The sequence below is a fragment of the Carettochelys insculpta genome, chromosome 3 (genome assembly GCF_033958435.1).
Source record: "Carettochelys insculpta isolate YL-2023 chromosome 3, ASM3395843v1, whole genome shotgun sequence".
Classification (NCBI taxonomy): domain Eukaryota; kingdom Metazoa; phylum Chordata; order Testudines; family Carettochelyidae; genus Carettochelys; species Carettochelys insculpta.
In genome coordinates this window covers 114,177,809-114,202,046 of record NC_134139.1, presented here as the reverse complement: position 1 = coordinate 114,202,046, position 24,238 = coordinate 114,177,809, and the positions used below count along the sequence as shown (strand labels likewise).

The 24,238-nt window shown below is 42.2% G+C and overlaps 1 protein-coding gene across 15 annotated transcripts in view; it reads right to left on the bottom strand.

Moving 5' to 3' along the window:
- The window catches only part of TRDN (triadin), a 351,197-nt gene that overhangs the window by 255,686 nt on the left and 71,273 nt on the right, over positions 1 to 24,238 (bottom strand). For all 15 annotated transcript variants that reach the window (XM_074990631.1, XM_074990634.1, XM_074990630.1 and 12 more), the window contains 3 exons: positions 16,442 to 16,579; positions 12,979 to 13,008; positions 7,744 to 7,773 (listed from right to left, as the gene is read on the bottom strand). In XM_074990631.1, the coding sequence (XP_074846732.1) occupies positions 7,744 to 7,773; positions 12,979 to 13,008; positions 16,442 to 16,579 (198 nt within the window). The remainder of the gene's footprint in view (positions 1 to 7,743; positions 7,774 to 12,978; positions 13,009 to 16,441; positions 16,580 to 24,238) is intronic.

Sequence of the window (24,238 nt, the reverse complement as noted above, 5' to 3'; positions counted from 1 at the left end):
CCTGATTTTGTAGTGTAGTCATACCCTTAGTTTGAAAGTCAGTGTAAACACACCACGGTCACTTTTAGGGCCTGACGTACAGATCCCCATTTTATGTTGTGTATTCTGGGATACTCAGATTTGGAGAGGAAGAAAACAGGCTGCTTGCCCTCTCCCAAACTGCTGAAATCAATAGGAGCAGGAGGAGGAGAAGCTCCACTGTAGAAAATTACAAGACCTCAGGAGCTCCTGAGAAAGAATTTTGAACAGACAGAAACTCCTGTTGTTCTTGTGCCATATAAGAAATGCCTGCTCTTAACTATCATCCACCAAGGGTATATCTACATTAGGAGGATAAGACGATGTTGTTCAGGATGAATTTTTAAGCACCAAATTTTGTAAAGTTGAGAGTGCATTTCCACAGTGGCACATGGAGAGTGTCCCCATTTGGGTGGACAGAAAGTATTTTGCACCCTTTTTTCTCTGGGTACCCTTGCATATGGGCACCCCATCCAGCTTGAAACTGTTGTGACCAGTAGTGTGAGCAACTCACACTACATGCTGTGGTATGTGCAGAGCATAAGCAGACTTCAGAGTGATAAAGACTCTGAGGAGGACACAGACATATAGAAATGTGAAACACTGGAGAGGAGGAATGGGGAGATGCTGGCTGCACTCAGTGCTGTGCACACAATGGAGCACTGGTTCTAGTGTTAAGAAACAAGCTCAGACTGGTGGGGTCACATTAGCCGTGTCTACACGTGCATGCTACTTCGAAGTAGCGGCACTAACTTTGAAATAGCACCCGTCACGGCTACACGCGCCGGGCGCTATTTCGAAGTTAACTTCGAGGTTAGGCGGCGAGACGTCGAAGTCGCTAACCCCATGAGGGGATAGGAATAGCGCCCTACTTCGACGTTCAACGTCGAAGTAGGGACCGTGTAGTCGTTGCGCGTCCCGCAACTTCGAAATAGCGGGGTCCACCATGGTGACCATCAGCTGAGGGGTTGAGAGACGCTCTCTCTCCAGCCCCTGCGGGGCTCTATGGTCACCGTGGGCAGCAGCCCTTAGCCCAGGGCTTCTGGCTGCTGCTGCGGCAGCTGGGGATCCATGCTGCAGGCACAGGGTCTGCAACCAGTTGTCAGCTCTGTGTATTTTGTGTTGTTTAGTGCAAGTGTGTCTGGGAGGGGCCCTTTAAGGGAGCGGCTTGCTATTGAGTCCGCCCTGTGACCCTGTCTGCAGCTGTGCCTGGCACCCTTATTTCGATGTGTGCTACTTTGGCATGTAGACGTTCCCTCGCAGCGCCTATTTCGATGTGGTGCCGCGCAACGTTGAAGTTGAACATCGACGTTGCCAGCCCTGGAGGATGTGTAGACGTTACTCATCGAAATAGCCTATTTTGATGTTGCTACATCGAAATAAGCTATTTCGATGTAGGCTTCACGTGTAGACGTAGCCATTGTTCTGCAAGTATGGGATGATCAGCAGCGGTAACAAAACTTCTCCGTATGTAATGCCACTTTCATGGAACTTTGTGAATTGCTTTCCCCCACCCTGGAGCACAGCAATACCAGATTAAGACCTGGTTTGACAGTTCAGAAGTGAGTGGTAATAGCTCTGTGAAAGGCTGCAATGCCAGACAGCTACCATTCAGTGGGCAATCAATTTGGAGTGGGCAAATCTACAGTGGGTACTGCTGTGATCCAGGTAGCCAAGGTAATCAATACCCTTCTGCTACAAAGAATGGTGACTCCAGAAAAAATGCACGTACCTATCTGAGCACCAGACCACCTTTCTACAGAACACATAAGCCAAAAGGGGTCCTTCTCCATGGCTTTGCAGGCATTGGTGAATCACAAGGGTCAGTTTACCGAGATCAACATGGGATGGTCAGGAAAGGTGCATACAATTTTAGAAACTCTGGACTGTTCAGAAAGCAGCAGAATGGAACTTTCTTCCCGGACCAGAAAAGTACCATTGGGGATATGGAGTTGCCAGTAGTAACCCCGGGAGATCAAGCTTACACCTTGCTCCCTTGGCTCATGAAATCACACTTGAGCAGCCTGGGCTGCCATAAGAAGCAGTTCAACTACAGTCTGAAGAAATGCTGAATGGTGGTAGAATATGCATTTTGTAATTTAAAAACCATGCTCAGGAGCCTCCTGACTTGGTTAGTCCTCAGTGAAAGCAACATTCCCCTCATGGTGACAGCCTGCTGTATGAACCATAATGTATGTGAAAAGAAGGGTAATTTTCATGCCAGACTGGAGAGACAAGGTAGATCACCTGGCCATTAATAATGAGCAGCCAGACACTGGGGCAACAAGGAAAGCACAGCGATGGACACTTCAAATTGGCAAGGCTTTGAAAAAAGCAGCTTTTGATGATCAGACAGTGGCATGACAGTCATGTCTGTTGCTGTTAAGGAGGTGCCCACTATATGATGTGTACTGGCTTGTAAATCCTGTAAAACTTCCCACCATTATGCAACACAAGTAATAGAGACACTGTCTTTGAGAGGCTATGCATTTTTATTCAGGGAAATAAATGAAGCATTCAGTAACGGAGTTAATGGCAGAAGGTTTGGATTTGGGTCAGCACAGGTGAAAGACATTCTGCAATCACAGGTGGGAGTGTGTCAGCTTTCTGCACTGAGAAACATCACTGGGAGGGGAATAGAAGGCTGTCCTTGACTCTCCCCCTTACATTCTGGGGCACTGGGTGGGGAGGGTACAGAACATGGTGAGGAGGGCATGTCATACATCATGGACTGCTGTGAGGCTGTTACTTCCCCAGAGAAGCATGCACTGCCCATGACAGCCACACAGCCCTGATAGCACAAGCCACATTGCCATGCCTTGCCCCGATCCCTCGGCTTCATCTCCACACACATTAACACATTGGTCCAAGGGGCCTGGGCTGGATGGATACAGCAGCCACCAGAGATCACACCCAATTGCCTTAACCCACTTGTAGCACGATTAAAAAAGAGAACTCACCAGAGATGCTTTCCCCCCGCTCATCAGGGTCTGGCTATGAAACACCCTGGGAGTGGGGAGTGAGATTCAACATTAAAAAAAGTTCCTGTCTGTCAGTGAGATCAGCTGCTCGATTCACTTGCTGACCATTGTCCTTCTTCTCTTCTTCATCCACCATGTCTTCTCTGCTGTTGCCAGAGGCTGCCTGAAGAATATCTTCAGAAGTAGCCACAGACTCTTAGGGGATGGTTATCGGATTGCCTACCTAGAATCTCATGCAGCTGTTCACAGAACCGGCATATTTGCAGTGATGACCCAGAAGATACATTTGCTTCTTTTGCCTTCTGGTGCACTTGCCTGTTCTACTTTATTTTCTTCATTTTCCACCATGCTCTTCAAGCTCTTGGCATAGATGTCTGCTCTTTTTTTTTTTTTTTTTTTTGCTGCTTCATAGTCTGCCAGCACAGCTCCATCCCCCCATCACCCCACCCCTCCAGCAATCAAGTCATGGATCTCCTGCATGCTGTATGTATGACTCCAGGAATTCATGGCCAGATGTGTTGCTGAGGTGTGCTACTTGCTCCACTGACCTTACTAGCCAAAATGGAAATTAATTCAGACTTTCCTGGGCTGTTTCCTGCACACCTCAAAAGCAGTAGAGCTGAATGTAGTGGCCAGAGTGGTTACACTAGTGCATGGTTGGACACCTCCAGGAGGCTGAGAATGTCAAATTTCACAATGCTTTGTCTGCTCTAGCATAAATTCAACCATGCAAGGTCAGTTTTAGCATTACTCCTTATTATAAGGGTGAGTGCCAAAATCAAGCTTACGAGTCCTTAAAGTTGGTGGAAAGGACCCTGTAGTGTGGACTGATTGCTTAGAAAATCACTGAAAACAGCCAAATCTCCTAGTATAGACCAGAACCAAGTCTCTTTGTCAGACTCTTTTCATTTCAACTCTGGCAGAATGGACCCCCACCAGCAAAGACTTACCAACTCACCTTCCCTCTGTAACAGCAACAAGCCCTGATGTGGCAGGAGCAAAAATTCAATGAGGAGAGTTCAGTGTCATCATTTGGACTGTGACACTCTATGCTGGAGAGAAGCTAAAGGCTCTAAAATCCCAAGTACTACTAAATGTCTATACAAAGGCTCTTTAATAATCACATGGAGTTAGGAACCCTTTTTTGCATATTTCACAAGAGTAAATTTTCAATTGGAATGGCCTGTGGCATCAGTCCAATGGAAAATCCTTTCCTCCCAGTGCAAAACAAAACAAAACAAAAACACTCTAGAATTCAAAAATTCACTCGTGTAAGGGTTGGTAGTTGTGTTTCCTCTACATAGCGTGACAAATATTTTCTTCACATTCTAAAGTGTTTCCATGTTGTGGATATGCTACTGCTGATCAGTATAAATGATGGGACTGACAAAAGAACATTAATAACAGACATTAAATAAAAATAAAAAGCCTACCCGGAGAAGTAGGTTTTTTTGTGCTTTGAAGATTTTGTTTACAAACTCATTGCTCCTTACACAAAGATTCAGAAAACGCTTCGTGGTAAGAAGAAGCTTAGAGAGAAACAGAGAGCACTACACAGAGCTGGATAACAAAAACTCGTATGCAGAAAAATGAACATTGCTATATGGGGATATAAAAGAAAAGTCAGCTGATCTTTGAAATCACTACAAATGCAAATAAGCATATACACAAGGGATGAGTGAATAGACTAATTAATTTCCCAAATCACAAACATCAACCATATAAGAAAATTCAATAAGGGGTCTGTAACACGTCCAAAGACGCCCAGCCCCTTGGCCTAGGGCGGGCAGCAGCAAAAGGGGTTAGAGCACCAGCCCGGACTCAGTTCGGGTGGTCAGCGGCTCACCGCTACAACACCATACAGGCCCCAGCCCTCAACCTAGGGCGGGGCCGCAGTTCCCAAGAGTAGTATAGTTCTGGGCCCAGCCCTCAGTCCAGGGCAGGGCAGCAGTTCACAGGTGATAGTACAGTTCTAGGCCCGGCCCTCAGTTCAGGGTAGGGCAGCAGTCCCCAAGTACTAGCACAGTTCTGGGCCCAGCCCTCAGTTTGGGGCGGGGCAGAAACACAAGGTTTAAACACAAGCCCAGCCCCAGTTTGGGGCGGGGCAGCAACACAAGGTGTAACCACAGGCCCAGCCCTCAGTTTGGGGCGGGGCAGCAACCCAAGGGTTTAAACACAGGCCCAGCCCTCAGTTTGGGGCGGGGCAACAACCCAAGGGTTTAAGTGCAGGCCCAGCACAGGCTGGCCCTGTCAAGGGAGGGGGGTAGGGGGTCGCAGGCCCTCCCACTCCACTGCGACCCAGCCCAGGGCCCTGGGGGTCGCTCACACGCAACCCCGGCAGTGGGGATCCAGACCGCAACACACTGCCATTGGTTTGTGAGCGTCATTCCCCGGGCCACTTCCTACCTCACCCTCTGCTGGCGGAAGGTCCCAGTCCATCTGGTCGAGGGGGCCCCCTAGGTCGGTCTCCTCCGGGTCATCCACCTTCGGGGGCTCCGGCCAATCGTCCATAACAATGTCGTTAGGGTAGTCAGGCGGCGGCAATACAGGAGACGCAAGGCGGTCCTGGGTCTGAGTGCTGTAAGGATCCGCCGGGACTCTGGGGCAGCCCGCTCCCGGGGCCTCTTCCAAGGTGGGGGGTCTCCGCCGGCGGGAAGGTCCTGGTAGGTCTGGGAAGTCCGGGTAGTCTCCTTGGGGCATATGGACCCGGGATTGCTTGGAGCCTCTGGGGGCCTGCTCCTCCGGCCTGGCCGGGCGGCTGCTGGCCCTCTCCCTTTGGTTCCGAGGAGCTTGTGCAGGCACGTCCTCCCTGCCCAGAGGCCCAGGCCTGAATGGGTCCTGAGTCCCGCCTTTGGCTCATCTAGCCCTTGGCCCCGCCCTCTGAGGGGCGGGCCTCTGGTCTCCTGACTCCGGCCCCGCCCACCAGGGCCTCTGCATAGCCTCCCCTGCCTCCGGGTCTGCAGGAGGCCATACTGATTCACTACAGGGTCATATTTTTCAGGTTGCATTCATGATATTCAAATATTTGCTTTCCCAGTCTATTTGCAGCTTGAAGGAACAAATGTGGGTTTTAAACTATTTTTTTTTGTACTTTAAATACTTATGGAACACGAGTATCATCCAAAGGATACTTGCCTATCCTCAGTATTCTTTCACATGAGTTATTTGGTAACTTTTTAAAAGATGGACTATATGATTTAAGAGTCTGTCATCCTAATATCAAAAATCTACACTAGAAAAGTTATATTACGGTAAGCAAGTTAGTTACAAGAAATAATTCTTACAAGAACAGGGGAATTGTTATTGTTACAAGAACAGGGGGTCCTTCTTATAAGTTGCTTCACAATAAGTTGTTTTGCATGTACGTTGTTAAGTAACTTAGGAAAGCAGATTCATTAAAAGTCGCACTTATCTGAACTTTATTTAGCTGTATAAATAATTAGACTAGTTTCTCCCAATTTGAAAAAGAAAATACTGATGTTTCTTTCTTCACAGATGTGAAAAAGCAATATGTCTAGGGAACAGTGCTGGTAGAAATTCCTACAGACTGTGATATCTTGTTCTCCAGGTAAACCATTACCTAGAGTTTGATGTTCTACAAACTGGAAAATCGCCTAATTAGCACCCCCAAAGACTGATATGAAGCAGAAAGGTACTGCCATTGTCTTCTGTTTGAAATCTAATAATTTCTATTTTGTAATATACTATGTGGAATGTGAATTAATTTTTAGAAAGGCAGGGTTAATGAATGTGTCTGCATGGCTGCGTCTACACGTGCACGCTACTTCGAAGTAGCGGCAGTAACTTCGAAATAGCGCCCGTCACGTCTACACGTGTTGGGCGCTATTTCGAAGTTGAAATCGACGTTAGGCGGCGAGACGTCGAAGTCGCTAACCCCATGAGGGGATGGGAATAGCGCCCTACTTCGACGTTCAACATCGAAGTAGGGACGTGTAGACGATCCGCGTCCCGCAACATCGAAATAGCGGGGTCCTCCATGGCGGCCATCAGCTGGGGGGTTGAGAGATACTCTCTCTCCAGCCCCTGCGGGGCTCTATGGTCACCGTGGGCAGCAGCCCTTAGCCCAGGGCTTCTGGCTGCTGCTGCTGCAGCTGGGGGTCCGTGCTGCATATACAGGGTCTGCAACTAGTTGTTGGCTCTGTGTATCTTGCACTGTTTAATGAAAGTGTGTCTGGGAGGGGCCCTTTAAGGGAGCGACTTGCTGTTGAGTCCGCCCCGTGACCCTGTCTGCAGCTGTGCCTGGCTCCCTTATTTCGATGTGTGCTACTTTGCCGTGTAGACGTTCCCTCGCTGTGCCTATTTCGATGTTGGGCTGAGCAACGTCGAAGTTGAACATCGACGTTGCCAGCCCTGGAGGACGTGTAGACGTTATTCATCGAAATAGCCTATTTCGATGTCGCAACATCGAAATAAGCTATTTCGAAGTTGGGTGCACGTGTAGACGTAGCCCATAAGAACAATAGGACCAGGCCCTGTATGATATCACTTGCATTTTTCCTGTGTAGATATACATGTAGCTTCCATCTTTGCAGTATATCTGAATGCTTCAAAAATCCCATGTTATCTATATCAACATCTGTTATACCAATAAAAGCCTAATAAATAATATTCATCCCATGTTCAGCAGCTACATCAATGCGTTACTTGCATAGTTATTTCTAACTTAATTTATCATTAAGCTCATTGTGTTATTAAACTAAAGATTGCTTTGAAATTTGCGCACCTTTTTTCTTGGTCACAGGGTGAATTTCAGCTGAAATAAAAGAAGAATGTTAAGTTAGAAACCAAAGCTTGAATGAGCCTGAAGTATGAAATGCAAAGTAGACCCTGATGTAAGGCCTATTTATTTCAATGACCTTTGGAGCATATCCTAAATTCCAGAAGTTGAGAATGGCTTCCATACGTAAAACATTAAGTTGTGCATATTAACACTAATCTATATATTAGAAAGTTAACTTTACATTAATTTTATGTAAGTTCATGTTCTGTTCTTCAGTTCCAGAATGCAGTAGAGTAATCACATTGCTAAGTAATAAGATTGTCATTAGGCTTTGGTGCTAAAACTTTGCATTTTAATTTGGACTCATCTAATGTTACTTCTAAATTTGGGACAGTTTTTCTGTCATACCAAAGATCTGAAAGAATAACAGTCTCATTTTGCTTCCCTCAATAATTACCCTCATATTAACAGACTGTAATATTGGATTTAGTCTGCAGAGGCATAAGCACAGAAGATGAGATAAATAAAACTCTCATACTATAACAAGAAATTTTAATGAAAGAAGCTCACACAAAACTAAACATACAGCTATCAAATAAATTGATTTTTCCTTAAATGTTTTACTGAAACATTAATCAACATAATCAACTATAACCAATGATTTTGAAAAATGAAAGCTAAAACATGTTATGTCTGTTAGAAACCATTATTAGACTTTTGAATAGTTTTTATAGAAATGCTGAGCTATTTCAGCACGCACTGAGTAACATCGTTAAATGCTGCAAAGCCCTTTCCAGAATATTTTTTCACCATATCACCAGTTGGTTAATATTTTTTCTGCATATTATACAATATTCAGTCTTCAAGTGACTAAAGATAAATATCAGTGATAATACTGGGGATGAAGAAATTAATTTTGGTAAAGAACGTAATATGATAAGAATTTTCATCCTTTCTAGTGACTACTGACACCAATATTAACCCTGTTACATGAACCACTGTCATTGTCATTATTTGTATCCCTATTATCTTTGCCTGCAATTTGCATCCCTGGGAAGGTTATCTTTGCTTTCTTCAGGCTCATAATTATCATTATTATTCTTCCTTTCTTCTTCTCCCCTTATCATTACTGAGATGTCCTTACCATTCCCTTGAAGAATTTCTCAGTAAATAACTGTATTTGTGATAACAACTAACTTTTAGTGTGTTTGCAATTCTGGTACTTCCAAGATAATGGGAATTTAGTGCAGACTGTTAGCACAATGAAAAAATGTCAGCTATTAGACCTGAGGACTGAAGAACAGTCAAAGAGCTCAGTGAAGAGATATGTGAGTCACTATGAAGTATATTTTGAAAATTCATGGCAAACAGGAGAGAGGGTAAGCATACTGCCCATCTATTTAAAAGGTTAATAAGGACAACCCAAAAGATTATAGATAAATCACCTTAATTTCAGTATCCAGAAAGATAATGGATCAAATAATCAAGCACTGAATTTTCAAACATCTATAATAACCTTGGATTTGTATAATGTGCTAAGTAACTGTGAACATGGATTTGTCAAAACGAAATAATATCAAACAAACCTCATAGCTTTCTTTGACAGTCTTTGTGGATTAGCAAACTAGGGATATATGTAGACTAGATCGGGGTGATCAATAAAAAGATGGTGGCCTACCAGGGTTAGTCCCAGGTGGACATCATCACTATATTTTCCTGCGCCTCTGCAGATGATGTGTGATTGCAGCTTTCAATGACCACAGATCACTGTTCCTAGCCAGTGGTAGTGGTGGAAAGCCGCATGGACCGGGATGCTACTTTCCATTGCTGCCATTGGCCATGAACACCTCTCCATGGCCTACAAGAACTGCAATCGCCCAATACCTTTGGAAGTGCAGGTAAATAGTGCAGGTCCCTCTTCCCATCACCACTCTGTAGGAGTTAGTCTCAACTGCTTGGGATGCGGAAGGAGGCTCAAAGCCCTGGGCCCCTACACCTCTCCCCAGGAGGGATGGTAATGACTGCTCCTGAGTACTGTGCTGACATGGAAATCGTACAATCAGCTTGCCTCCTGGATTTGTGATTGCAGCCAGAGACACCAGACCCCCTATGTCTTGGCTTCCTCCACTGTCCCTAAGCAATTCTTCACCTGTGTGAGTTTGCCTGTGTAAGTATATTAGTGCAGGAGGGCAGGAGTATGTTAGGCAGTGAAAATCATGTCTGCTGTTCTTTGGGATGGTCGGAAGCCACATGGAGATTCTGGGAGAATTTCTTCTGATAGTGGCAGGAGTTGGTCTGCAAGGCTTCAAGCTATGATTTTCTCTGCCATTGCCAGGAGGGAGATGCCATGATAGTTTTTTCCACGGTCCACCTTGTCGCTGTTCTTGAAAAGACTGACAATCAGTGTGTCTCTGAAATCTTGTGGCATCTGCTCCGTATCCCAGCTCTTCAGAGTTAGTAGGTGGAGCTATTTGTGGATCTCTGGCCCATCTTCTTTGAAGACTTCTGTGGGGATTCCATCTGCTACAGTTGTCTTGTTGCACTTCATTGCTCTGATGGCAACTTGCACCTCACTCAGGGTAGGAAGTGTTGCAAGATCAACCCCAGGCAGTTGCTGAGGGATTTGGTCAAGGGATTCTAGACCACAGTGGAGGAGCAGCTCAAGAGCTCATTATATTGCTCCCTCCAGCAAGAAGCAATGACTTAATTGTCTTTCAAGAATTGGGTACCATCCTGTGATCTCAGAGGACTGATTCCATGGTTTCTTGGTCCATAAACAGATTTGGTAGCATTGAAGAAACCTCTTGTATGGTTGATTTCTCTGAGATGCTGGAGTTCTCATGCTTTTTCAGTACACCACTGGTTTTTCAGAGTTCTTGTTTTATGTTGCACTTCTGCCTTGGTCTTGGCATCAGCTTCTCTCTTTGTCGTGCAATTCATGTCTCTTTGTAAGGCTCTAAAGGCTTTCCTTTTTGCCCCAATCAATTCAATTTCCACATCATTCTCATCAAACCAGTCTTGATGCTTCCTGGTCTAGTAACCAATGGTTCCTCCACAAGCTCCAATGACGACATTTTTCAGTTGACACCATGTTATTCCACATATTCAGGGTGTACTGTTGCAGCTTCCTTTGGATTATTATCTGGAAGTCACTTTGTCTGATGGGGTCCATAAAGCCTTGTAGCTTGATCTTTTGTCAGATCTGTTTCCTTCGACTTCTCCATTTGGTGACAATCCCAATCACCACTGTGGATCAAATAAGGCAGTGACCAGTCCAGCAGTCATCAGCACTAGTCATTGCATGTGTGAGAAGGACGTCATGCTGATCCTGAGCTCAGAGATGACATAGTCTATGAGGTGTTGGTGCTTCGATTGAGAATGTTGCCAGGAGGTCATAAATTTGTTTTTCTGGTGGAACAGGGTGTTTGTGATGATCAGCTTGTGTTCTACTCATTTTGTAAGGAGAAGCACTCCATTGGAGTTGCTGTTGCCAACTCCTTCTTCCCCAATCATAGTCTTCCAGAGATCTGCATCTCTTTTGACCCTGGCATTGAAATCCCCCAATAGAATAATCCTGTCTTATTTGGGTATGTCTTTCAGGACTGTATCCAGCTGGGTATAGAACATCTCCTTTATATCATCTTTGGCATCTAGAGTTGGTTCATAAGCACTGATGACACTTGCCTGTTGGTTTCTGGCAAGCTTCAAGCAAAGAGTCATGAGACGCTCATTCATGTCAACAGTGAATTCAGATAGGTTCTTGTCAGTTCATTTTTGATGGCAAATTCTACTCCAGGAATTTGTTTTTCTTCCTTTGTGGTTCCTCTTCATAAACATGTGTACCCTCTGCCTTCTTCTCTTAGCTGTATGTCGTGAACACAACCAAGCCTTATATAAGTTTAATTGATCTGACCAAAGCATTTGACTCAGCCAATCATAGCACCCTGTGGACCATCCTCTCAAAGATTGGCTGTCCCAGAAATTTATTAGCATTTTAATGCTGCTTCATGACAACATGACTGCTACAGTATTGAACAACAATGGATCCCAAAGTAACCCCTTTGAGGTCAAAATGGGAGTCAAACAAGGCTGCACCACTGACCCGTCACTGTTCTGCATCTCCATCACCATGACCCTTCACCTCATCGATGGCAAGCTTCCAAATAGCGTGAAGATTGTCTGTAGAACAAACGGGGAGCTTTTCAATCTCATGAGACTGAAGACTAAAAGCAAGACTTCCACAACCTCCATCATGGAACGCCAGTACATGGATGACAATATGGTTGTTGCTCTCTCTCTCACAGCCCTTCAGACCATCTTGAGTACCTTTGCTGAAGCACATGAGAATCTCAGCCTCACACTGAATATCAAAAAGACCTTGTTGGACTGGTCACATGGTTCAGATGTCTAATCAGCACCTCCCAAAACAGATTCTGTTTTCCAAATTGGTGGAAGAATAAAGTAACATTGTAGGGCCAGTGGAAGTGATATAAGGACATGCTGAAGGTACACATGGAAGAGTACGGCATCAGTGTCGACACTTTGGAGAACCTTGCCCAAAACCATGCCCAGTGGAGAATGGTAATCGGTGAGGCAGTGGCACAATTTGAGAGGTCCCACCTCAGTGCAGACAAGGACAGGTGGAGAAGAAAAGAGCATCCAAAACTGCCTTGTGCCCCTCCAAATGCTACTAACACCTGCCTCCTCTGTGATAAGATCTGGGGCTCCAGAATCGGGCGAGTCAGCTATCAACAGACTCACAAACAGGAGGGTGACATGAAGATGTCCTGCTCATTATCAAATGACCACCAAGATGAGTGTGTGTTGGTGTGTGGTTGAATGCTGGTTCCCCTTTTTCCTTTAATCCAACAGTGGCATTAATTAAATATGTAAGAGTGGTCTTTAGTGGAAATAAGGTAACAAATATATACATAATAACACTGTAGTAGTGCTGTTGGTTATTTATGAGTATTTTTAGATGCACTGGATAATGAAAGAATTAAGACTTCTCCAAAACATACTGCACAGCAACAAACAACACTTCCAACATTATTATAATTGGATATTTCTAACAATTTCAATTTACATACAACATACACAGTAAAATGACAAGCAATTAGTGAGAGAACCAGTGGTATAGACAAAGTCGATCACTGAAAAGTATTTATTTAATAATAAGTGCAACTAATAACATTTAACAAATCAAGCCATGCCTTATTTATAACAATGAAAACCAACCTTTTTTTTTCAATGGAGGTTCCACTTCACCTAAACCACAATAGAAAAATACAACAATCAGATAACTGGTAACGTTACCACTATTTTTCCCATTTTAGTTTATTTTCATTTTAAATGCATTCAAACTTTATACGTAATATGTTGAGCAAGAAGAACTCATTCTAAGATTACAGACTTACATCCCCCATTTCTGTTTCCATGTGGTCATCTTCTTAGAGAAAGGACAAATATATTAAATGTGTTGTAGGCACCATAAATTCCCAGAACTGATAAGATAAACTTGTGACCAGATACTGACACATGGGCAGTCCATAATTTTTAAAAAAGGACACAGAGGTTCCATTTTCATTGATCACCAGGAAAGCTTTCCAAATTAAAAACACTTCTTGCAATGTTCAGAAGAAATGAACTCTAATAACGCCTTCAGTTATGTCAGTGACAAAACTCCCATCAGTGGGAGCAGGAGAAGTCAGTTGCCGAAGTCTGATACTGTGACTCCACTTGCAACACGGCTTTAAGCATTGCAAAGGGTTTGGTGCATCCTCAACTTCTTCCCTCAGAAGAACTGGGGCTGATTTTCAGTACCTGAGCTGGCCCATACACTAGACTTTTAAGGCCTATTACTGTGAGATGCTGAGTCCCTCCTGTGATTCTTGGGAGCTGCTGAGTGCGCTCCACTCTGAGTACAGTCAATGGAGTTGAGAGTGCTGAGGACCTCCCAGGAGGCATTCAGAACCTTCACAATTTCAGGGATTTAATTTTCTATGTAGGGGCTGTTAAAGGCTACCCCTTTCTATGATCCTCTTAAACCTTCATGTAGATTGAAAAAAAGAAGATTGAGGGGGGACATGATAGCGGTTTTCAGGTATCCAAAAGGGTGTCATAAGGAGGAGGGAGAAAACTTGATCTTGGCCTCTGAGGATAGAACAAGACGCAATCAGCTTAAACTGCAGCAAGGGAGGTTTAGGTTGGACATTAGAAAAAAGTTCCTAACTGTGAGGGTGGTCAAACACTGGAATAAATTGCCAGGGGAGGTTGTGGAATCTCCATCTCTGGAGATATTTAAGAACAGGTTAGATAAATGTCTATCAGGGATGATCTAGACAGTAGTTGGTCCTGCCATGAGGGCAGGGAGCTGGGCTTGATGACCTCTCAAGGTCCCTTCCAGTCCTAGCATTCTATGATTCTGTGATTTGTCCACTCTACCTCCATCTACTCTCATACTTAAAAAAGTTCCTTATTGCATGGTTTTTGACTACCAGCACTATTTAAAAAGCTGGACAAGAAAACATGATTACACACTTTTTATTTCTCAGCAAAACAAAGAATTGGACTTACAGTGGCTGTAAATCACATTTCAGAATAGGATCCCCAAATCACAATGCTATATAATTGCATATCTGTTAGGATTTGCACATAATACTAACATGTAAACCCATGCAGATATTGTGCAGTGGCATAAATTCAGTCATATTTCTACTTCATGAATATAGGAGGTGAAAGATTCATTTTAAGTTTCTGTTGGGTTTTAATCATCTGATGGAATGCTACACAAAGCAATACGAACATTGTATGGTGCGGCTAGGATATATGATTTCCACACCACATAATATTGAACTGATTATCAGCTAACACAAAGATGGTTCTTTCAAAGGCTGTTAATAATAAAGACTATTTCTTGGCTCTTTGGCATATTATATCTGATAGCTGCATCAGATGATGCACATTAGCAGTATTTCCAAGATCATACATTTAAGTTATTGAAGTTTGCTATCCAAAATTGCTGTTTGCTATCCAAATTTTCCGAAGTCCAGTTAGGCCATGTCTACACTTGGCCAAAATTTTGAAAGAGCTATGCTAATGACCAAATCTGAGAATACTAATGAGGCACTGAAATGAATATTCAGCACCTCATTAGCATGCTGCTGGCCGCGGCACTTCAAAAGTGCCGTATTTTGATCACACACAGCTTGTCTACACAAGGCTCTTCTCAAAAAGACCCAGCAAACATCAAAATCCCCTGCTGGTAGGAATAAGGGGATTTCAGCATTTGCTGGGTACTTCAAAAAGGCTTCCATACAGACAAGCTGCTTGTGATAGAAACACGGCACTGTTGAAGTGCCATAGCTGGCAGCATGCTCATGAGGTGCTGAATATTCATTTCAGTGCTTCATTAGTAGTCTCCAATTTGGCCATAAGCATGGCCCTTTTGAAATTTTGGCCAAGTGTAGACATGGCCTTAGTGTTTTTTCTATCAACAATGCCCCCTACTATTCAAATATCAAATAAAAGTGCAGCCTTAGGTTTCTTAAGTTTAGTCTGTAACTTCACAAATAACAAGCAGTCATGTAGCAGTTTAGGGACTAACAAATTTATTAGGTCATGAGCTTTCATGGGTAAAATGAAAACTCATAATTTAAGGGTTTGGAATGGGTCCTATATGAGGAGAGGCTAGAGAGACTGGGACTTTTCAGTCTAAAAAAAAGAAGACTGAGGGGCAATATGATAGAGGTATATAAAATCATGAATAGTGTGGAGAAAATGAATACAGAAAAGTTATTTACTTGTTCCCATAATATAAGAACTAGAGGACACCAATTGAGATTAATGGGTAGCAGGTTCAAAACTAATAAAATAAAGTTTTTCTTCACACAGCACATAGTCAACCTGTGGAACTCCTTGCCAGAGGATTCTGTGAAGTGCAGCACTCTAACAGAGTTTTAAAAAGAGCTCAATGAATGTTTGGAGGTTAGGTCCGTAGATGGCTATTAGCAAGGGGTAAGGTATGGTGCCTAGCCTTTTGTTGAAGGCAGGAGATGGATGGCAGGAGACAAATCGCTTGATCATTGTCTTCGGTTCACCTCCTGTGGGGCACCTGGCATTGGCTACTGTCGGCAGACAGGATACTGGGCTAGATGGACCTTTGGTCTGACCCAGTATGGCCGATCTTATGTTCTTAAGGGGGTTTTACACATGAAAGCTCATGACCTAACAATGTGGTGGGTCTCTAAGGTGCTATATGACTTCTTGTTATTTGTGAAGCTACAGACTAACATGGCTTCAATATCTTCTGAAACAATTAAGTTTTGACTGTATATTTAATTTTTTCAGTTTCGAAATCCTTCCATTCTTAAATGGTAGAGGGAAACGCTGTAGGATAGTTGCTGCCATTCTCTGAAACATTATCTCAGCATAAATTTGCACTCTTTACATTAAAACATACCACTAGGAACTTTTAATTCTGACATATTTTCTGCAGTTGCCTATGAAATGGAAGATGAAAGCTCACAGAGACATCCATTTGCTAACTCTAGCAACCAACTGATTCATTAATCGCAAGGATATTCACTTCTATTCACTTTCCTTGGCTCTTCTGACTGTGAGGTTAAATATTAAGTAAGTCAGCATAATGCACCTAAAACATGAGCTGGTGCAGTTACACAAGTCCGTGTATAGGAAATACCTTCATCGCTGTCATCATCATCAGTTGATATGATGTCAGACAGTAAAGAAATGAAGCCATAAAGCCAATCAGCGGATTCTTCCATTGTCTGACGCATGATTCCCAGTGGGTCTTTGCTGAGCTTGTTAACGGAGCTTCCTGAGTGCACAGTTCAAAAAAGAAATGGATTGAAAAGATATTTTTCTAGGAGCTAAAAGTTATTCTGCCTTCTTTGTTCACACATAGTGCTAATTACGATAATTTCTTCACCAAAAACAAAGCTTGTGAATGTTAATTTTTGTTGCTCAAGACCTGAAAGAATCAGTCTCTTGCCTCCGAAGAAATATGTTCTAAACAATTTCAGACCAAACACATAGGCTACGGTTACACTACAGCACTCTGTTGACAGAAGTCACTGTTGGAAGAGATTTCTTGACAGAACTTTTGTTGACAGAGTGTGGCCACACACAAGAGCCAATTGGAAGGCACCCAGAAGCACAGCAGACACAGCTGGTCATTGCTCTGGATGCCCTGTCTGTCAAGAAAAGGCCCCCATAAGCTGGGTCTACAGTACAGAGTTCTGTCAACAGAAGAGGCCTTCTGTCAACAAAACTAGGGAGCGTCCGCACTACAAATGTGCTATGTTGAGAATCTGTTGACAGAATGCAGTAGTTTTCCCAGCAGAGTTCTGTCTTGACCATATAAGATATAGCAACTCTGTCAACAGATTCTGTCAACAAAATAATAGTGTAGGCACTCCAGGTGGCCCTCTGTCAACAGAGAGGGCTTCCGGTTCACTGGGCAGCCCTGTTTGCAGAGCTTCTGGTCGGCTGTTCTGTGGACAGAGGGCTGGGCAGTCTGGCTGCTCTCTGTCGACAGAGGGCTTTGACAAGGTGGAGACTGTATTAGGTGTGGATGAATTCTGTAGACAAAGGTTCTGTCAGGAAATATCTGTCAACAGTGACTTCTATCAACAGAACTCTGTAGTGTAGACAAAGCTAGAGTGTCCATGCAGCTTTTTTGTTGACACATTACCAGCGTTGTGCCTCATGGCTGAGAGGCAGAATGCTGCCAGCAAAAGTGCTGAGTACTGGACAAAAAAACAAGATTTTGTCAGCAAAACTCACTAGTGTAGTCATAGCCTTGCAACATAACTCAAATTTCACAGCCCCTTTTGGTGCCAAATTTACATCAGCATCTACCAAATATTTGTTCCTCAGACTCTCTTCCAGTGCCCACTCCCACATAGACATCTCCTCCACACTATGCAAGATTTTAGTCTCCTTTTCCTTCCCAAGTCCATAACCAGCCCCTATAGCTTGGAAATCCAGCGCTAATTAGCAGTCTGTTGATCAAGAGCAATCAGTTGCATGCTTTTCTTCCATCTGCTATTCTGACAGACTCAGTGCTCCATCTGTCTCCACTTCTTCCTGCATATATCACTACAAGGATCTTGTTCTATTCTAAATTTGGCAGTGCAAATCGCTGCACCTTGATGGGATGCAGGGTGGTTCTGTCATTCTTGTGGAGTAAAGAGAAGACTCCAAGGAAATATATACGTATAGTGGAGGTCAAAATGAAGGGCAGAAAGAAAGCCTCAAATGCCTCTGGCATGTACTTACACACACTCAAAGCTTGCTCTATCTTAATGTCACTTTATGAAGTTGAAAAGTACTCCCCTTGCCTTATGCACTTGTCCGAAGAAAATCCCACATGGATAATAAGTTTTTTAAAAAATTTCAGCCAATTAAACTTTCACCAGCTTCCTTTTTCGTTACCCACACTTGTCTCTTTGATCTGTTCTAAGATTGCTTTTCAGCGTCTTATAGATCATTTTACCTTCCCAGTCAACTTGCATTTATCCTTAGATCTATATCAAAGTATTATTGAAGAAAGAGAAAGAAAGACATTTTCCACTATAATGTACTTTCCCATTAGGAGTGTAGCCACAGTCCAATTTAGATGGACAGAAATCCAATCCGAGCTATTGTTCTCCTTATTTCAAATGAACTGATGGACTGAAAGATTCCCCTTATCTGCCTGGCACTAGTGTAAACTATTTAATATATTTTACCTAAGACTGTCAAAGTCAAATCATGAACAGGATTTTTATGCCCATTTGTACAATACTCCTTATTCCTACTGTGTTCAACAGAAATATTTCAATTAGCTTTCATCGTAAAAAGAATAGGTATCATATCCTTGATTACCACTACCTGTTCTAAAACAATTATAATTTTATTATTTAACTATTTTTATAAATCAGATTAGATGAAATACAAATCTGTTTGCCAGTGTTTCTAACTGTAGTATTTGCAAAACCTAACCAGCAATCAAAAGCAGACTCACATGAAAATTTCAATTATAAAGGTAGGAAAAGTACAGGCTTTAAGGAAACTTGTCACAGGTGACAATCTGTACAGTTATGTCAGCATCACAGATAAAATGTATCAGAACTATTTGATATATAAAACACTCTATACAACACAGAAGACCAGGACTGCTTACTATGCTTTCGAATTTTTCCATGAATAATGTGTAAAAAGGCATTTGGGTTTCAGAAGTATATCTGGAGATATGGCTAAGTTACTAATTTACACATTGTATTACTCACATAATTCTATAATGAATTCAATGGAAATCTGCAACATTTTTTCAGTTTTTCCTTATATTATTTTATAACCTGGAGCAATATAAAAGCATTAAGAGGGAATTTTAGAGGCAATATAAAAGAATTAAAAGAGATCTTTACAGGTACACAGTAGCACAATGTATTTACTTTGCTTACAAAAATTGCTTGCATCTGCCCCATCCATCAAGGTCCAGAGATTTTTCAAATGAATCATCACAAAACATTCTTCTCAATAACTTAACCCTTATACTACACAATCAAAAATTAGACATCGATCTACCTCAAGATAAAGTAATAACTAAAATCTAATTACATTTCCAGGGGCCTTATTGTGTTTACATTGAAACTACTTTTAGCAAATGGGTAGTACAGGAGACACTTCAAGAGAGTAAGCATTTCACACTGCCAGAGTAGTTTAAAGAGGTTAGACCATACTGAAAATCAGGCCCTGGTCTTTAAGCACATTTTCACAGAAAACCTTTATATTATGCTGTGACAATGGACTAAAAACTTTAAGTGGCAAAATTTCCCATTCTCATCTCCACTGTGAGGCACAAGTGGATTATGTTTCGGGGTGGGAGGGGACTGCAAGTTTCACTAATATCCCTTGCAGTGTGATGCTCTTGACGGAGTTGTTTGAACCAGTCTACTACAATCTTTTGCTATGCTCTGTGTCAATTAAAAAGAAATTTTAGCTGCAATTATGCATCTTAATATGTTTAAAACACCATGCCAGAGGTGAATGAAGTATAAACAAATCACTGATGAAATTGCTCTCACTTTCCCCAGAACTTTGCCAATATCAGCTTGACATTTTCCTATTAGACTAAAATGCATCTGAAATAAGGAAAAGAAAAGCAATCAAGGGTGAACGAAACAAAGATGGAGACGCTGTTTGCATGCAAAGAATTATGTCTCTTTTCAGTGGATTAATGTGTTTCTTGGATTTCTGAGTGTGACTGGAAAAATGCAAGCTGTCAAATCACTCTAAGCCTGTTATTATGATATTATTTAGAAATCTTTTTCTTTTTTGGTCTAGCAAGAAAGAATATGTTTATAATTTGTTACAATACATCTGAAACAAAATACAAACTGGAGTAACTAACCCCCACAAGCCACCTGAGGACTTTTTGTTTTTTGGGCCACAGACAGAATATACTTGTGCTTTAAATCAATGCTGCATAGCGCACTACATAATACACAGGATCCAGTGACCTCAATGGGAGCTGTGAAGGGCTCAGCACTTCTGAAAAATAAGGCCACTTATTTAGATAATTAAATAGGACTTTATAAGCTTAACTTTAGGCATCCAGTCTTTTGAAAAAATCCTGACCAATATTATTAGGCAGCTTGACCACTTCTCCATTCTATTTCACATGGTCACACTCTTGGTTATCTCAAATAAGCACCCAGTTATGGGCCTCTCTTATTCCCCTAAAGGAAGCCAATTTAATAGCTGAGTGGGTGGCAGACAGAACTTGAAAGTGTCATCAGTTGCTAGACTGAGGAAGTACTACAAAGAATAGGCAGTGTGAGTGCCTTGAATTTAATCTGGCTGTGCCTTTACAGGATTGGAGGCTTGCTCAGGAAAAGACATGCTTTGAAATTGAGCATTTTGCTGAGTTGATGAACATTTTACAGTCAGCCAAAAAAAACAAAATCTAACATCTTTGTCAAACACAATTTAATACAGAAAATAACTGGCACTGGGGACAAAACAAACCCTACACAGTAGCTGAACTTTGTTTGAAAGGAACTTGCAATTAATTGTGTAGAGGCTTGTTTTTATTGACATAGGCTTCTGTTTCAATAAGAAAAAACACATTCACACATCTTAAGTGACTTTAGCTCTACAGCAAATTCTCTTTTAGTCCTCGTCCTGTTAGGTTCTGATCCTGCAGCATTTACACCTTTGTGTATCTATACACATATGAGTTATCAGCGCTCAGTATGATTATTCACATGTGTAAATTACTCATATACCTTAGTAGTTGCAAGATTGGGACCTAAAATATCAGCAAACGAGAGCATTTGTCCATTTATTGTTTGCTACTCTAAAAAAAAAAAAGGTCTTTCAGTTCTTTGAAAGCTTAGTACTACTGGTGCCTACATCTTCATTGCTATGAGAATAACAGCCCGATTCACCTATTTTCTCTAACTCTAACCCTAATCAGGCCATTTCTCACTGGCAACATTGTTTTGCAGATGTTTCAAGCTGGATGACTTCCAGATGACTGAAGCCAAATCCCAGTCAAACGGAAGGATTTTATACATTACTTAGCAGTAAAACCTTATCTAACCAAAACCCTACTGAATTCTCTAGGAGGGTTTTTGGTACCCATTTTATACAGCTACAAGAAATTTGGGAATTTGCCTGGATTTTCTTTGATAAACACATTTAAAATGTAGTTAAAATAGCTTGTTTTATCCCCTAAGAAGTGTTTCAAGGATTAAATGCTGCAGAGTCCCCCATAGATTTGGAAACTGGTTTTCATGCTTATTACGTCCAAACTGGATTACTATAATTCTTTGTTTGTAGCCTTCCAGCATCAATGTTGCTGGCAATGCAATTTGGTCCAAAATTCAAGAACAAGAATTATCGCTTTTACCCATCCCATAGAAATCAACACACTCTGAATTATCTTTGGCTCACAATTTCTGTTCTCATTGATTTGAAAATTGTGCTTGTGTCTTTCAAGGTAATTAACAGCTCACACCTGAATGAGATGATGACATTTCCATGACAATACCTCGAAGATGATGAAAAAATCATTTGCTCTCTGAAATCAACTCAACGCTGGACTTTTACAAGTCCCTCAATATCTTTTTCATATATACTTTGGTCAGAAAATGGTGTACCTGAAAGTGTTGAAATAATTGCAACTGTGTCAAAAATTTCAGACAGGCTTTCGAGAACAGATATTACTTTATCGCTCATCTGAACTAAGTTCTGTAATAGTGATTTGTCAGTATATGAATGAGGCATATAATATGATTTGCCGTAGTGGTGTGAATATATTTGGTTAGATTTAATGGTTGGTATTATTCTTGTAAAGCATATAAAAGATGCTAATTGATTGGCTTGTGCAAGTTGCTAAGGCTGCATCTACACTATGAGATAAAATAGTCAGTTAGCCTGATTTTCCCCAGTCCCTGTCCTCACTGAAATTTCATTAGCTCGATTTATGGATCACTAAAATTGACATATCAAAATCCTAAAATCGAAGAAACCCGATGGGTATACCTTCTACTCAAATTTAAGAATCCGAATGAAGGATATTGAGGATGCGCCGTGTCTTTAAATCAAATCCATTAGCCTCCATACCTGTTCCATATGTGCCCTACAATGCACCACAGTTCTCCGCTCTGGCCTCTTACATCTCCACTGCTCTCAGTTGCACAGGAATTAGGCAATAGGACTGTTACAATTCAGCACCGGGAAGCCCATGGCTGTAGGGTCATGAGAGGCTGAAAAATATTTTTTTCTTTGCTAGGAGCACAGCTGTGGGGTTTGTGCTTCTGTGTATACCCCTTTTCACTGCCTTTTTTTCTGCACTGCTTGGCACCAGCCACTGCCCCCTGTACCATGTGTTAGCTAGGCTGTGGCTGGGGGTTGTGCTTGTCTGGTAGTATGAGAAACTTCTTTTCAGCCTTTTACATGTTGTCCTAACCTCCACATCCCCTCCCTTCCCCCCCTCAGAGGCACCACACAGTCTGGAACATTCCCGTACCCAGCTGTGTCACGTGGCTTAACCCTGAGCCAATAAAAGGACATGCAGCGCAAGGTGCCAGGCAGATTGTGCATGGTGAGGGTCACAATTTTCAGGAGCTGGCTATAGCTGGGGCTCTTTTAGCTGCCCAGGGGACAGCTCCCTCAGCGATCAAGATTTTAAGTGGCTGGCTGTTGCTGCCCAAAGCCGTACATGTCTCCGTGAAGGCACTGTAGTAGCTATACAATTACCTCACTTGTCAAAGTAAGGCTTGCAGTGGGGAATATTCGTGTCTTAAAAGTCTTCTCTTCCATATGCAAACCTGGCTGTAGTCTGGGGTCTTTTAGCCTGATGAATCATTCAAGTTTCAGTGTAACAACAGTATCTACTTTGACATAAGGGTCTTCTTTCTCAGGTGGCCTAAATCCAGATCCAAGTCTGAGAGAGGCATTCTGTGCAGTCACGATTTGCGTGGCTGTCCACTGGCTACCATCTTTTAGCCGCCCCAGCCCATTACTAATGATTCATTTGAGTTTCAGTGTAACAACCATGTCTACTTTGACATAAGGGTCTTCTTTCTCAGGTGGCCTAAATCGAGCTGCAAGTCTGAGACAAGCACTCCGTGTACGGTCATGATTTGTGTGGCTAACAACTGGAAACTGTATTTTAGTCACCCCAGCCCATTACTGATGATTCATTAGAGCTTCAGGTTAACAACTGTGTCTACGTGGGCATAAGGGTCTTCTTTTGCAGGTGGCCTAAATCCAGTTTCAAGTCCCAGAAAGGGACTCTGTGGGCAGTCACAATTTTTGTGGCTGTCAACTGGTACCATCTTTTAGCCACCCTGGCCCATTACTGATGATTCATTTGAGTTTCAGTGTAACAACCATGTCTACTTAAACATACTTAACATGGCAGGGGAAAGTGGGGAATGAAATATGGGATGATGGTATCCTATACCCACATCTACTTTTGGGGCCAGAATGCTACAGGGCTCAGAGAACTGTGGGATAGGTTCCCACAATACACTGCAGCAGCACTCAATTTAAGCTTGATTTAAGCTACTTGTCTGTGGCAGCAGTAAGTTAATTTTGTGGGGAATACGTAGGAAGGTGACGATGCTCAGAATCAAATGGATAAAACCCAGCATTAAGAAATCGATTTTAATAAAATTGATTTTATCTCATAGTGTAGATGCAGCAGCCTAAATCACTTCCCACTTCAGTTACTTTTCTAATCTTAATAACAATGCTAATAAGAAAGCCTGAAGTCAGACCCTTTGCTGTCAAATAGTTGTACCAGTAATAAATTGACTGTTTTAATGGGTTTGTCTACCAATTACATTTTAATTCAATTTCTGGTGATGACAACAATATACTGAATGCCATTTGAAATCACTATACAGATAAGTGTAATTATCTGGTATAAAGATTGATGTATTTATGAGTTATCCAATTCACTGATAACGACAAAGTA